Raw genomic sequence first — 14,511 nt, forward strand, 5'->3', positions numbered from 1 at the left:
GCTTTCTTGAAAAGTTAAGGTGCTTCTCTTTGTTTAGAAATGACATAGTGCAAATTTCCTGTAGAAAAAAAAATGTGACAATGATGAATTTCCATACATTTGAGGTTGATTGGATAAATTGTATAAAACTTTTTGTAAGAGGGGACCCTGATTTAGATTCAGCAAGTGCAAGATCATGTAACATATGAGAGGATGATAAACTGACCCAGAGTGGTTGTAAGAACTGGTGATACATCAGGAATGGCAGAAGTTTTCTTGAGTATGCACCAGCAAATCTTTTTGTCAAATAAGAATGTCACAGCAGTTTCAACAACAAAAGACACAGAAATAAATAATGTTTTGAACAATTGACAACTATTTTAATTGAGTATCATTTTGACACAAATAACAGGCGATGGAAATAAAAAGAATCAATTCTTTATGCTGAAAACAGACAAAACATCTTATATAATTATCATTAAAGACTATAAACAGCTTCACTTACCCTATCAATTCCACAAATACAACAATGTACAAACCAAGGTGGAATAGGGGCATATATTTCTTTTGTTGCGCTGATTATTGTCTTTAAATACAAGCAAAGCAACAACACAACTATACAATATAAATCTTAAAATCTGCTTCTGATTTTTATCTATCTTTGATTGCATGTTTAAAAAAAAAAGAGCGCACGGCAGCATAGAAACAATCACCAAGACCCATGATGGATCAAACCAGCTTTCTCTCTACTTCTAACATCTAGCAGTAGAAAATAATGCAAATGAATAAAAATACACAAACAGAAAACAAATTGAAATATGCTGCTTTTAAATGACTCATATAAAAAACCTATATGACGCTATGTTGATAAAGTACTACATTTAGTATCTGAATGCATGATTATGAATTTCAAACAAGAATAAAATGAAAGGTCATCTTTCAGCAGAGAAAAGATAGGAAGAAGCAGAAAAAAAATCAAGATTATGATTGAAATAAAAACAATAACACTAAACCTGGCAAGCTGAATATACAAGGAAAAAAGAGAGAAGAATGTCCCATTTCTTCATAATTACTTCTAAGAAGACACTACAGTACAATGTTCAAGAAGATGGTCAGAAAAATACACAAGTCGCTATTGAATTTTATGAGTACTCCATGTCATTTGTGTAACCAAAATCTTGGGATTATAACATCAAACATCGCATTCATTGATATCTTATCTCCAAAGATGCATGTATCATTGAGTAAATACACAATGCTTTTGCATGTATATACACTTGATCTTCAATTGTTTGTTGCAAGAATTTCAATTGAGAAATGATACAGAGATTAATATGACAACATCTTGACATATACGACTAGGTTCTAACACTGACTAATATATCTACACTTGGTGTGCTATACTACTGTTCCAATCATGTGGCAATGTAGTTTATAGTGATCTAACATACATACACTAAACATGATAATTGCAGGTTTTAACTTCAAAATGTACAAATGATTTTGAGACAATTGTATCTTAAAGGCCTGAAAATCACAATAAGTGTCTTTCACTGCAAATCTAATTCATACAAGATTTTTTTTTCAGTCAAGATTGGATACATTGTACACATCTTCATTAACCACGTACATCCTATTTCCCAATCGTCCCATCATATTACTAGTTCTAAATTTTGACCCCCCTCTATAGAATATGTTGTGTATTACAAAATGTTATTATTGGCTTTAAGATATCTATAGCCACTTGGTCAGACTAAAAATGAAATTGAATATTCATAATTTCTCTCTTGCATATCGGATAAAAGGATGCATGCAATGGAACATAATATTTCCCCATAATTATCTTTACTCCTGACCCAAGTATCATTATCTACAAGTATATACGACTATGTAAAAGTGAATATCATATCGCTCGCTACACACTGATCAATTTGCACTGTGAAAGTTTACACGTTGAAAAAAATACATTTCAGGAACTTACAAACAAGTTTGCTCAATTCTCCATCTTAAATGCAAACGTTTGGAACATCAATTATAATTTGAACAATAAATCCTTTAAAATGTGCTTGAAAGCAAGTGATTCCTTTATCACAATTTTTTTTATAATATTTTACAGGTGAAAAGAATAAAAGTCCATGTCCAATTGCTCTTTTAAAAACCACCTTATTCTTATTTCCATATTAAAAACATTTGACTGTGACATGAAGTCATGTCAGTGTAAGAGGCATTAATTAGCCTTTCACTCTTGTCATTGCATAAGAATGAATCACAATCTGTTGATATAAAACCACTCACAATTTTACAGTACCTATATCAATCTCATTTTCACATGTTGAACACACGAGTTCTCAGCCAAGGAAATTCAAACCTTGACATAAACTAACTCTCTCAATAAACACATTGTAATTATTTACAAACAGACTTTATATCATCCTAATAAATATCACTGCTCTAAAGCAATGGAAAAATGGAGAAAAGTTACAGAAATTATATTCACCTTTAAAATATAATTCTGGAATGAACTAACATGTGAAAAAAGGTCTTTCCTATGACTATGAATTTACCAACAAAGCTTGTATTCAGCATAATTTACACACTTTTTCCAAAACGATAACCAAATCATTGTTAACTTTAAATAAAAAAAACATTGCATTGTGTTAGACGAAGTGCATTAAAATATTCTGATTAATGATGAAAATAAAGCCATCATTAATCTTTAAATCTGAGAGGAAAAAAATTACCCCAGAATCTGATCAATACAATCAAACAAATTCGAATGAGCAAGTTGTTTGAAAAATATTTTCTGCTACTGAAAACTTGCTTAATGCTTGAATGATCAATTTTAAAGCAATTATGTTGACTAAATAAAAATAATATACATTCTAAGTTTGTAAAAGTCTGGAAGTAAAACTTAAAATACAAGGTTTTTTAATGCATCTCAAAAAATTGAAACAGTATAAAACTCACAATAATATACAAGATGTTTGACTTGGTCAAAAACCTTTGTACATCTTAAGAACATATAAAAATGAGAACTATTGCAAAACATATTCTAGCTTATATTCTATGCTAGCTTTTTTTCTTTAGAAACCAAAATGATGTTTATATTCACCATATTGAAGCATTTGGTTGCTTCCATGAAACAAACAAAATGTCAGTAATTTAGTATGCTTACATTATCTAATTTCTTGATACAATTAAAAACATTATCTTTTGCCAAATATGATGACTATGATCACTTGAATAAATAAAATATAATTCATCACACAAAAATTGGTTTGTTACCTGATAATGATAGTTTGATTTAATGAATTTAAATTCTTGATGAAAAAGTAAAAAAAAATAGGATGTAGGGGAACAAGGTTGCTTTATTATAAGGATCAACAATGTTGACAACTGTTGGCCGGGTTATGGAATTATATGTGCAGTTCAGGCTCCTATACCACAAAGATAAGCAATTGATTATTGGAACTGATTCCATTGCCATCATTATGGGCAATCAATTACACATATCAATGGTACAACCAATTGTTATACTTTGTGCTACAGGGCCAAAGTTTAAATGTTTACTTTGGAATGAGAAGAGAATGTAAGGGCCTGCTCTAATGTCATCTAGTGAGACAAGATTACAATGTCGTGCACTCTAAATATATGGCATATTCTCATTAAATTGCTGTCTGACATACAGAATTATCTGTGAACACACCAAGGCAATAAGATGTAGTGGATGACTGCATTAGACAGCAAAGTAATAAACAGTATGCCCCTTTCTCATACGGTGTGCTCTGCACCACAGTTTGTTTCCTGAGCAAGCCACATTCCAATATTATCTGCCAGCAGAAGTTTTCTCGTAGCAGCCCATTTCTTTTTGGGATTATCTAATGAAACAGAACACTGTGACCAGCTTTTCCAAGTAGGTCTAATCACATCACATATTTGCCTTTTGTCGACACTTTGGCAGATGTGATGGTTGGAGATTGTCTCAATATTCTGGCTGAATATAGCCAATATGCATGCAAAAGTGAAAGAAATAGGCATATTTTGAAGCAGGGGTGATGATAAATGCTTGGCAAGAACGTCTGACATGCTTCGAATCATCACAGCTGAATATTTAACCCAATGACTAATAAATTCTCTCATTCCAATAAACTGATAACATGGACCGATTAATTACTATAGGCAATGGGTTAATACGTGGCCTATTTACTTCAAACCTAGCAGAGTGGAATGAGGAGAATATTTAGGAAGCATAAATAATATCACCCAATTCTCATCACTGACATCCACATAATACGATTAGAATGGTAACAAGATGCTAAACACATCTTAGTACTGCTTGATTACATGACAGCACCAACGAATGGGGAAAGAAAGGAACTAGATATACCAGGGAGAAACATAAACATTATACCTAAACTCTAAATTTCAGTAGTAAACAAGAAACACAAGTATGCTAAAGGTACTGATAAATGTGTGCACAAGTTATTACTTCTCTCATTGGGTCATTCTTGGATTCATAATTTTGTTAACAAGTGACATCTGTCATTCCTGGTTGTGAATCAAAGCTAGATATACAATTAAGATCACAAAGGGTCACACTTGTACTTGAATATCGCTTAAATGCGCACACACTTATCCATATCCTTTACATAGCTGTAAACTTTTAATCCAATCTCCTAACATTGCCAACATTGCTAAAGATATAAGTACAAGGACTTTTATTTTACTGAGAACAGAAAACGGTGTTTCTAACCAAACACAACCTCAAAATTTCTCCAATTAGAAAGCAGATCCACACCATTGTGAAACATACTTGAACACATCATCGCGATTGGCATAATCACAAAATCTTATCACTTCAATCCAAGTTCAATTCACAGCTTCCCTCATGCCCAACACCAACAGGGCTTCAACTCAAGAAGAAGAATCTAAAAAGTCCAAACGATATTTATCCAAAGAGAGTTTAAATTGATGATGAGTTTGCAAACTCTCAGACAAATGTTGAGTAAGCTGCTCCTCCCTGCTCATCATCTGGTTGTCTTTGTTTCTTGTTATCACCGTACTGTCCAATGAAGGATCCCTCTTCATCAAACTTGCCAGTCTCTCCGTCCGCATACTCCTTCAGACTGTCTGTTTCGCTGCTACCATGTTCACTGTCATCCAGACTGCCCTGTGACCCTCGTAGAGGCTCACCATCAGCACCACTGCAGCAGAAAACAACAAAATGTTATTTACTTTATAAACAGCTTCAAAATCCCAAACAAACATAATAACATCAAAACACCAGAACAAAAATGGTCAATTTAGAAGCAAATTTTTTTCCAATCACAGGACTGCCTACATTCACTCATTTCTCACTCTAGAATTACATGTATTACTTTAAACAAAATTTGATATTGTGTAGCCCTCAGTAAAAACCTACCTCAAAAATAAATGAAAAATACAAAGACTATGTCTGATCCACAGACATTGGGGGAAAGATTTCATCTATAATGAATCAGGTAAAATAATAGTCATAAATAACATGAGAATCATGAGAGTTACACTGTAATCTTGCTTGGTTATCCTTGTCATACTTACGTGGGAGGTTTGTATTCATCGAATCCTCCATCATCCTTCAGTGGTGTGCTTTCAATGTCTTTGTTGAGTTGCTTTTCCTTATCAGACACTGAAATGGAAAATAAAAATACAACAATGATATAATTGTTTCAACGCAGAGGGATGATATTGTATAACGAATGAAACATGTGTTTTGATCTATTGGATACAAGGTATAATTGGATTTATGAGTTCAAGTCATTCCACAGGATTAATGCTGTAGGCAATACATTTATCAATAATTGCCATTCTCTACCCAGGCGGAATGTTTAAATGCGGAAATGGAACTCTCGTAGAGCCAGGGTAGTATAAGAATACCTTGGGCAACTTCTCTGGTAAGGTGGGGATATATGTCGTACTTGCACAGAGGGAGGAGGTGGGGTAAGAAGAGAGGGGAAACGTTTGAATTCAGAATTCAAAGGGGCAAGGCTATTTTTAATATTCAATTTCTGGGAAGGTGGTGCTCAATTCACAGACCTGCAAACCTCTGGGAATGAAAAACTGTATTCTGTGATGAAAAACTGTATTTTCCCCCCCAAAAAAGTGTATTTCATAATAAAATGCGTGGTGCACTCGCTCATCGCGGCGCTCAAGCTGCATGCAAGCTAAAATGCGCACTGCTCTTGCAGATGAAAAAAAAACCAAATTACCAAAAATTACATTGATCTTATAACCATATTTGTGTAAGTTTTATGAAATAGAGATATATATAGAGATGATTTTTCTCAATAAATTACTATTTTGCAAAAAAAAAAAATATTTCTAAATTGTTTTTTTTACAAATGTATGAAAGAAAAAACATAGTGCCATATTTTGGTTGTAAAAACGTACTAAATACGCCAAAAACGTACTGGTTGGCAGGTCTGAATTCAGGGGCATCCAAGACCACTGAGAAAGGGCATCAATAGTAAAACATATTCACTGGATTCTGATATGGCACCAAGACCTCCAGCAAAAAAGGACACTTATCTTGGCTTACATGTCAACAAAAGTTTGGAAGGGTATCAGAGGCGAAGGTCTTGGGCGAAAAAAAAAACGATAAAAAATCCCCAAAAGCTCCCGTGAAAGCATCAAATTTTATCAATTTTGCAAAGTTTTGCTCACTGTGAGAAGAGCGGGAAGGGAGACAGGGAAAAAGAAACAAAAGAGAATGGGAAGGATGAGAAGAAGAAGAAGGAAGGAGGGAGAGGGGAAATAACCCATGTGACTTACCATTGTATTTGCCTCCCTTCTGGCTCTTGATGATACAGATGATTAGAAGGATGAGGATAAGGAGGATGATGATACAGATGAGAATAATCATCCAGGTTCCCAAGACAAAACCATCGTCAGCCAATGCACCTTTAGTCATAGGGATAATATTTAATTGTATTAGAATTAATTCATTAATAATAATGTCAAACATATTTTTGTTTTGAACTCCAATAATGTCCTTTAGTTCAAAGATGTAATGATGAATTAATTATAATCATGACTACATGTGATCTAATCAATTCATCTTGGAGCGCAATAGTTGAATTACAAATTGAATGGGGAGGGGACAAGTTAGGCAAAAATAATAAATGTATGATAAGGATTCACAAATGCCTTCGTTGTACACCATATACAGAGGGTGGAATTTTGTTAACAACAGTATATGCCTATGGAAGCATCTGACACAGGACACAAATCTAGTTTACATAGTTATGCTATGGAGAGAAAAATCTAAACAACCTCCCACCCAGGTTGTGCAAACACAATTATAGGTACGTTTACTTCCCATCCAATGGTACACACTGATGTCTGTCAAAATTGCTACGTTTGAATTGGAATAGAAAAAGAGCAACTCTTGGACAATTTGTTACTGTTGCTAGGTAACATTCCTGATTAAGCCTTGTTGAGTAGTTTGTGCAATTGGGCTGATGTTGGAAGCAAACATTTCATTCCTAATTGGTTGGATGACTTTTGGAATGGCCAGATGAAGTTGGAATTTCAGAAGACAACCTAACGGCTGAACATTTAATTTACAGAATTTATTGTTTTCCTGATGAAAAAAAAATGAAATGACATTGACACTTTTTAGGAAACAAATTTTGACCCAAGTTGAATTCTAATGTATCAGATGAAAAAGCTTTCATAGAAGGAGAAGTATAGAATCTCCAATTTTAAATATAGTTATTAAATTTCTTTGATAAAACAAACCTCTGTCTCATTGCTAACAAAGTTCATGAATATTACATTATAGGTGAAATAATCTAGTGGCTGTTTCATTATATTGTTTGTAAAGTAGGCCTAATGCACAAATTCACAAATGACAGGAGTATGGAAAGCCAAGAGTGTGTTTTAAATGTATTTATTGCCAAAGTTAGTTGAAATGTATGTATATGATTAATAAAACTATTACAATACAAAACCTTTCAGGGGCTAAGAATTTACTATTATTATTATCATTTTTTCTTTGGGGGGGGGGCCTTGGTGTCAATAGAATAATTTGAAATATATTCACAAACTGTTAACAGGTGATGACAATTATTTTGGCAATTCATAAGAAGTTGTTATAAATGAATGCATAATTTTAGGAATTGCTTTGTGAACAGCCTTCATACCTGTGCCAGTTGTCTTGAATTCTGTTGTAGGACTGACGGTACTGCCTGCATCATTCGTAACACGCAATCGTGCCGTGTAGGTCGTTGATGATTCTAGTCCACTCACCATAATGAGGTCTTCGTCTAGAACGTCAAACTGTTCAGAGGTTTGAAATTCTTGGTCGTCTGTAATGCAAAAAAAATTGAGAATGTAGAGATGTAACTTAATGTTGTAATATTCATGCATTCTATCGAGGGTAGATTGGAAAATGCATTAATTAACTGTTCAGAGTAAACAAAGAGTAAACAATTTTTTGGAGGGCTGCAATAAAAACAAAATGACAACATGAATATAGCAAAGGTATTGTATAAAATTCTGATCTAAGTTAGAACTGAGGCAGAAAAGATGATCATGTATTTTATCTGTTATGAATATAAGGGACAATTATTACCAGAAATACATCTTGCCAATTTATTAGATCACAAAAAAATGACAACAAACCATTATCAGTGTTACTATCTCTCTCAAGAGTCTCAACACAAATAGAGTTTTACAGTACATGAAGATATTCATAAATATTTCATCAACATCATTGTTCAATACTTCAGTCCATTAATCAACCTCACAATATATCAACACAAAACAAAGAATATCTTCATCTGTCTCTCATCCAATACAGCAAACTTCAACAAACACACAAACTTTACTATTTATCTACAATTCTAAAGAAGTCATTATGAAGAGACATCATATGGTCTATTGAACTAGTGTATATACATTGTACTTGTGATTTATATGCATTAATTTCCATTTTTAATACTTCATTTTTCATTCTGGAGTAATCATGCATGGAAATATATTGATTTGCTTTCAGGGGTCATTGAGAGTTCAGCTTGTTGAAAGATATCAGCAAAATTGTGTCCTATTGTTAAAGCTGCCAGTTTGAGGGTCACACTCAGCTACAAAAGACACCAAAAACAGACCATTTTTTCACTGAAGAGAGAAGTCACAACTGATGCTTTCAATAATACTGATTTCAATACAAATTGAGAGTATACTACACTAAATGACCTTGAAAAAAAATTGTGTGAGTTAAATCATAATTTATAATATAATTTTGAAATTGTATTTAATTTCCTCATTATGCAAAGCATTCAAATTCCATTGAAAATGGAACAAAGCAATGCAGAACACAATAGTGGCAATTAAAGTAACTATATGTAAATGCCCATATTGCAAACAATATGGTCTATTCACTATATTTAAAACAATATAAATTTAAGTATGTCTATTCACTGTATTCAGAGTTTAAATGAAGTAATAAAGAACCCTCTAATGGTGTGCACTTATAAAAAATATGATAATCAATTTGCGAGTCTAGTGATTTTTCGCTACATCACCCAGTCTGATGTTCATTGTGAGATCAGCAAAAGCCAATCATAATCATCATTAGTGGAACAACGGAACATTTATTTATGTACAGATCTGTTAATCATACTACTGATGTTCAGAATAAGAGGACCAAATAGAAGGCCATATAATCATGTTTATCCTGATGTTTTTATTGAATAAAACACATAATAGACCCACATTTATAAACCATAAATAAAAACAAGAAACATGAAGTAAACACGGCCATCAGAAAGTCGTAATAAAAAAATATATTGAAATTCATCAATACTTAATCTACATGTATATCAATATCAAGATGAATGCTAATTTATGATGAATTCTCTACACTATCATCTCCATATTCACACATTTTCTCTTATAAATATTCCATTGTGTCACTTCATCCATCCATCTTTCAACAGTGAAAGTCATTCTTTTGTAACAATATCTATACTGAGTGGAGCATATTGAGTAATCATGTCTGGTTTGGAAATGAAAAAGGGCAGGGAGGGGTGGTGGTGGCTGTAAGGGAGGGGGGGGGGTAAGGAGTGACACAGGCTACCATTTAATCCTAGGGAAAACAACATCATATTGTTAAGTGATTGGAAGCTAATACCAGACAAAGGCATGGATTTCAAATGAATTTATCTCTATTGAGGGTGTAATTAAGAACAGAGTGATACAGTTAATGAATGCACTGATGAATTGGTCATCAGCCAATGAGAATATAGTATGGGGCACCAGAGGTGACTCTGTTCATACATCCTCAAACAATATTTGTGCCGATATCTATACATGATCAAATGAGAGCTTGATGTACAGTTCCATAAAAACTAACAATTATATAAAAATATCAGTTCATAAATTGATTGAAAATGTTCTTTTCTGGCATTAGAGCACTCACCCTATTTTTATCTTAAAAGTATAGGTCCATTAAATATCCTTTGAAAATTAGCAAGTCACTTATATTCCACATAACACTATTTCATACCAAAACATGCCTCTAACCTGTAAGGTGGATCAATTAAAGATGAAAATTGATTTTTTTTAATTAGATTATAATTTTTAAACATTCATATCTCTCATACATGTAATTTTTTTTTTTTTTTTGGGGGGGGGTGATAAGAGATGCCTGGGTTCAATTAAAGTTGCTCAGTTTTAAGTAGATAATACTATATCCATAAAAGCAAGCAAACACTTAATGAGTGTTTCTTCACCTCAAACAATGTATCCCTGAGACATTACCATACTTGAACATCAGCTTGATATGAACAGAGTAATAGTGTGGGAGGTTGTTTGACAAGGTAATTACTTGATAAAGAGGATTGTGTACAGCTCGTGTTCAGGATGAATAGAAACGCAATAAAGGCACTTCTCAATAAGAGGATGCACTTTTACAGGTCTCTTCCCAAAGTAGGTCTGTGGTATGATGGTACTTTAAAACACTAGATCTGATGCAAAGAATCTTACATTTTTATTTCCCTGTAGCCACTTCGTTCAGCATGATATCTGCTTATAAAAAAAGTTTAACAATGGGGCAGGGATAGAGGAAGAAGAGGTAAATTTCCTATCAACCTACAATTTTTAATTCAATCCCAATACATGTATCTCAATTGGAAGAGTCTATCCTTGCTTAATCCTAGCATGACAGATAGATACATTCAAAGAAAACTTGATTTTATTATCTTTTTTATCATTATTCATTAGAAGACACTCCAACACTACCCTAAAATGTGCATAACATTTAATAGGCCTACTTGATAAAAACACCCCACCACCTAGCATGTACTATCATTGCACATTATTCTCTTTCATTACCCTTCCTACATTGACCCCCTTTCCTTTCACCCCAAAACTATTTCAGTATATAAATTAAGACTCTCAATACACAACACCACTCAATACATGCTACATATTCATTACCTCCTGTACAATATATACTTCTCACAACCCCCTTCCCAGAATGCATCTCTTTCTCCCTTCCTCTTACCCCTAAGCTCTGTACATGTTTCCCATGTTGAATTGGTCCATACCATGCATACCAATGGGATGAAGCGATGATGAGGCTAGCCTCTCTATCTCTCACCGTATCTACTAATGTCATACATAGGTCTCGATGTACTTTGTATGCTAAATGACATACAGGTGAACATTCATGTAGCCTGTCATGGCTTTTAGGCATGTAAACAAATAAAGATAGTCAATCAGATCAACTTGTGTTTGTTTTACCTGCGATAAGTTATCACTGATCTTTCATGTCTGCTAAAGCACCCCTAGATTTTTCATTCATTCATCTTCACAGTCTTCATATGCCCTTTCAATATCAAATATTGTATTTCCAGGAGGCCCATAAAAAAGTTAACAGTATAAGTCACGCTCTTGGTTCGGTGAAGGCAACTAAGTTGAGATGAATGTAAATCACATGATTTGCTGACTATATTATCTACATTGTCACAGAACATATTAGTTGACATTGAAGTTACATAACTGACTAGGTTTATGTGATGTGCAAATATTCAATTTCAGTATGCCACTAAATCAACATCAGCCTAAGATAACAATGGTTTCTAAGGTGTCTAATAGATATGAAATAACCGTGACAGGATTTGGGATTTTTCTTCCAACTAAGTTTATCATATTCTATTTACTCTAAATTCTTAAGATAAGGGTTAAAAAAAATCTTTTAAATTTTATGGGAATCAAAGTTATTAAGGGAGCAAGTCTTGGCAATTTGACTTGACAGCTAATTGCTGGAACATTACTGAGGATTGGAAATTGAACAAATATTTCAATATGATAAATGGGAAAATAATAAATCTGTTAAGTGGTTAGAGATCATTTTTCAATGTATAAATTGAGGTGGATTATTATATTTAACAATCAGTTTGTGTGATAAACATGTCAAACAATGCACTTTATAATCAAGAAGTTAATGTAAAAAGCCCTTCATAAGTGCAGGAGGCATATGATCCTATACAGTGATTCAGTAAAAACAATGTTGGCATTTAAGACACAAAGAGGAGAGAAAAACAATAAGAACAAAAGACATATCTGATACAAGCTATACAATTGGTGTCATCACCCCTCCATCTAGCTTTATGGGACACCTACAAACATGAAAGTAATGAGAGAGGAGTGCGTTTCTCCAAGCGTCGTCAACTGTGAGACAGACTGTTGAAATGGCATGCTGAGAGCGCATCACATGGATAAATAAGTAATAAATGGCCCACTCTTGTTACAATTAGACACATTATCATTTCAGCTCATATGCTGGCTGCTAAAAATTGGTCATTACCCGATTACTCTGCTCACAGCTATTTGTCTTTTCTTAATCAGTTTTGCCATTGGGCTGAAGCAGACCTGTCTCGTGATTATCGGCTGCATCAATAGACCTTGAGTCTTCAATATCACACAGAGGATAAGGATCCAGAGAAATAAAGTGATTAGTACATCTTTTGTAAGAAGATTCACTCTATACAATCACTTGAGAACTGTTCATGGTTAGCTTAACACCATATGATGATGGTGCTAGTGTTTAATGAAGGATACACTAATTTGACCTACTGGCAATCTTACACCTCACCATCTGTTAGAAAATTATATTGTGCTTATGGTATCATTTTCAAAAGATGAATCATAGACAAAGAATATTAAAGTGTACTAAATTACACAATAGCTTTCATTCATCCTTACTTGTACTTCCAATTCTACATGATGCAATGCAAATCTATATGCATTTCAAAAGGAGGTGTTACATGCAAAGTAAGAAATATGTTGCCATTAATAAAAAATCTGACAATCAGTGTCAATTCCATTACGGCCTGAATATTTAAACACAGAGTCCTAAATCTGTGCGACAGGAAATTGCATACGTTTCCACCATTCTTAAATTTTGAACATGGCTATACTGAAAGGATGAGTGAAGATGAGCATGAAGAGATGGCCCTAGAGGAATATTCAAGATTTATACTCTAAACCGGTGTAGCAAAATATGTAACATGATGCCTTTTTATAGCATTTATTTGTTTGCATGCCCCAAGCTGAGATATTCAGGCTCCTTTTTGATGCTGTGCATCAGTTCTTCATACAGACGCACACACCCAAGTCATCTAATATGTCCGCTCGCGGTCATCGTCATCATAATATCGCCTTGTCATAACAAACGACTGTCAGGCATGCATATGAAAGTCCTGCATACACTCAAAAGCTAATTTAGTTGGTCACTGCAAATTTGTGTGTTCTCAATTCGAAAGATATCCATGGTATACCCTTGTGCAGGCTTTTATGGGATATCTCTTGATCACCCTTGTCAGGACCTTAATTTCGGCTATTTAAAAGTGATTAATGGAAGTACCGGACTGGAATGTATAGCCTATGGATATATACACACCTTTTATTAGTGAAAGCCAAACCATCAGCTTGATCTCAATGTGAACAAGTACATTCTCGCTCAGCAGTACAGTTCACATGATATTTAATTCTTTACATGTCTAAGTTGCTAACGAGCACAACATAATACAAATTATCCATCAAATAATTCCTCTGGCATGCTAAATGTTAAGAAATCAAAGTGAAACGTTGCATATTTCCGGAAGGAAAATGATCTTTTTTCATAAAATCCTTATAACGAAATACCTAAGACTTCTAAAATATAACCCGTCCCCATAACAAAGAGGATATCTATGTTTTGAAACAGTCTTCTCATTTCACACAGGGTACCATATGACTAAATATTACTAAATAATTACCTCATGGATTTCCAAAATGAATATGGCACTCAACAAGATACCATTACCATACTATAATTTCTTTCCATACTATAATAAGCTTCTTGATTCGGCATCATGAACAAGGCACTCAATCCAAGATACCATATAATGACTCTCTTTGATTAAGCAATATGAACAGGGTAGCTGATATGCCAGGACAAAATATGAGGGTCCCCTGCTATCGCGTTCTTGAAGTGCCCTCCACAAA

General features: G+C 33.8%; 1 protein-coding gene across 7 annotated transcripts in view; it reads right to left on the bottom strand.

The window, feature by feature from the left end:
- Window positions 1-332: 332 nt before the first annotated feature.
- LOC121410924 (neuronal cell adhesion molecule-like) overlaps window positions 333-14,511 on the bottom strand; it is a 118,371-nt gene continuing 104,192 nt past the window's right edge. For all 7 annotated transcript variants that reach the window (XM_041603316.1, XM_041603310.1, XM_041603313.1 and 4 more), the window contains 4 exons: window positions 8,163-8,327; window positions 6,790-6,918; window positions 5,560-5,647; window positions 333-5,183 (listed from right to left, as the gene is read on the bottom strand). In XM_041603316.1, coding sequence (XP_041459250.1) covers window positions 4,970-5,183; window positions 5,560-5,647; window positions 6,790-6,918; window positions 8,163-8,327 — 596 coding nt within the window. In that variant the 3' untranslated portion in view covers window positions 333-4,969. The remainder of the gene's footprint in view (window positions 5,184-5,559; window positions 5,648-6,789; window positions 6,919-8,162; window positions 8,328-14,511) is intronic.

Source organism: Lytechinus variegatus, chromosome 3 (assembly GCF_018143015.1).
Source record: "Lytechinus variegatus isolate NC3 chromosome 3, Lvar_3.0, whole genome shotgun sequence".
Taxonomy (NCBI): Eukaryota; Metazoa; Echinodermata; class Echinoidea; order Temnopleuroida; family Toxopneustidae; genus Lytechinus; species Lytechinus variegatus.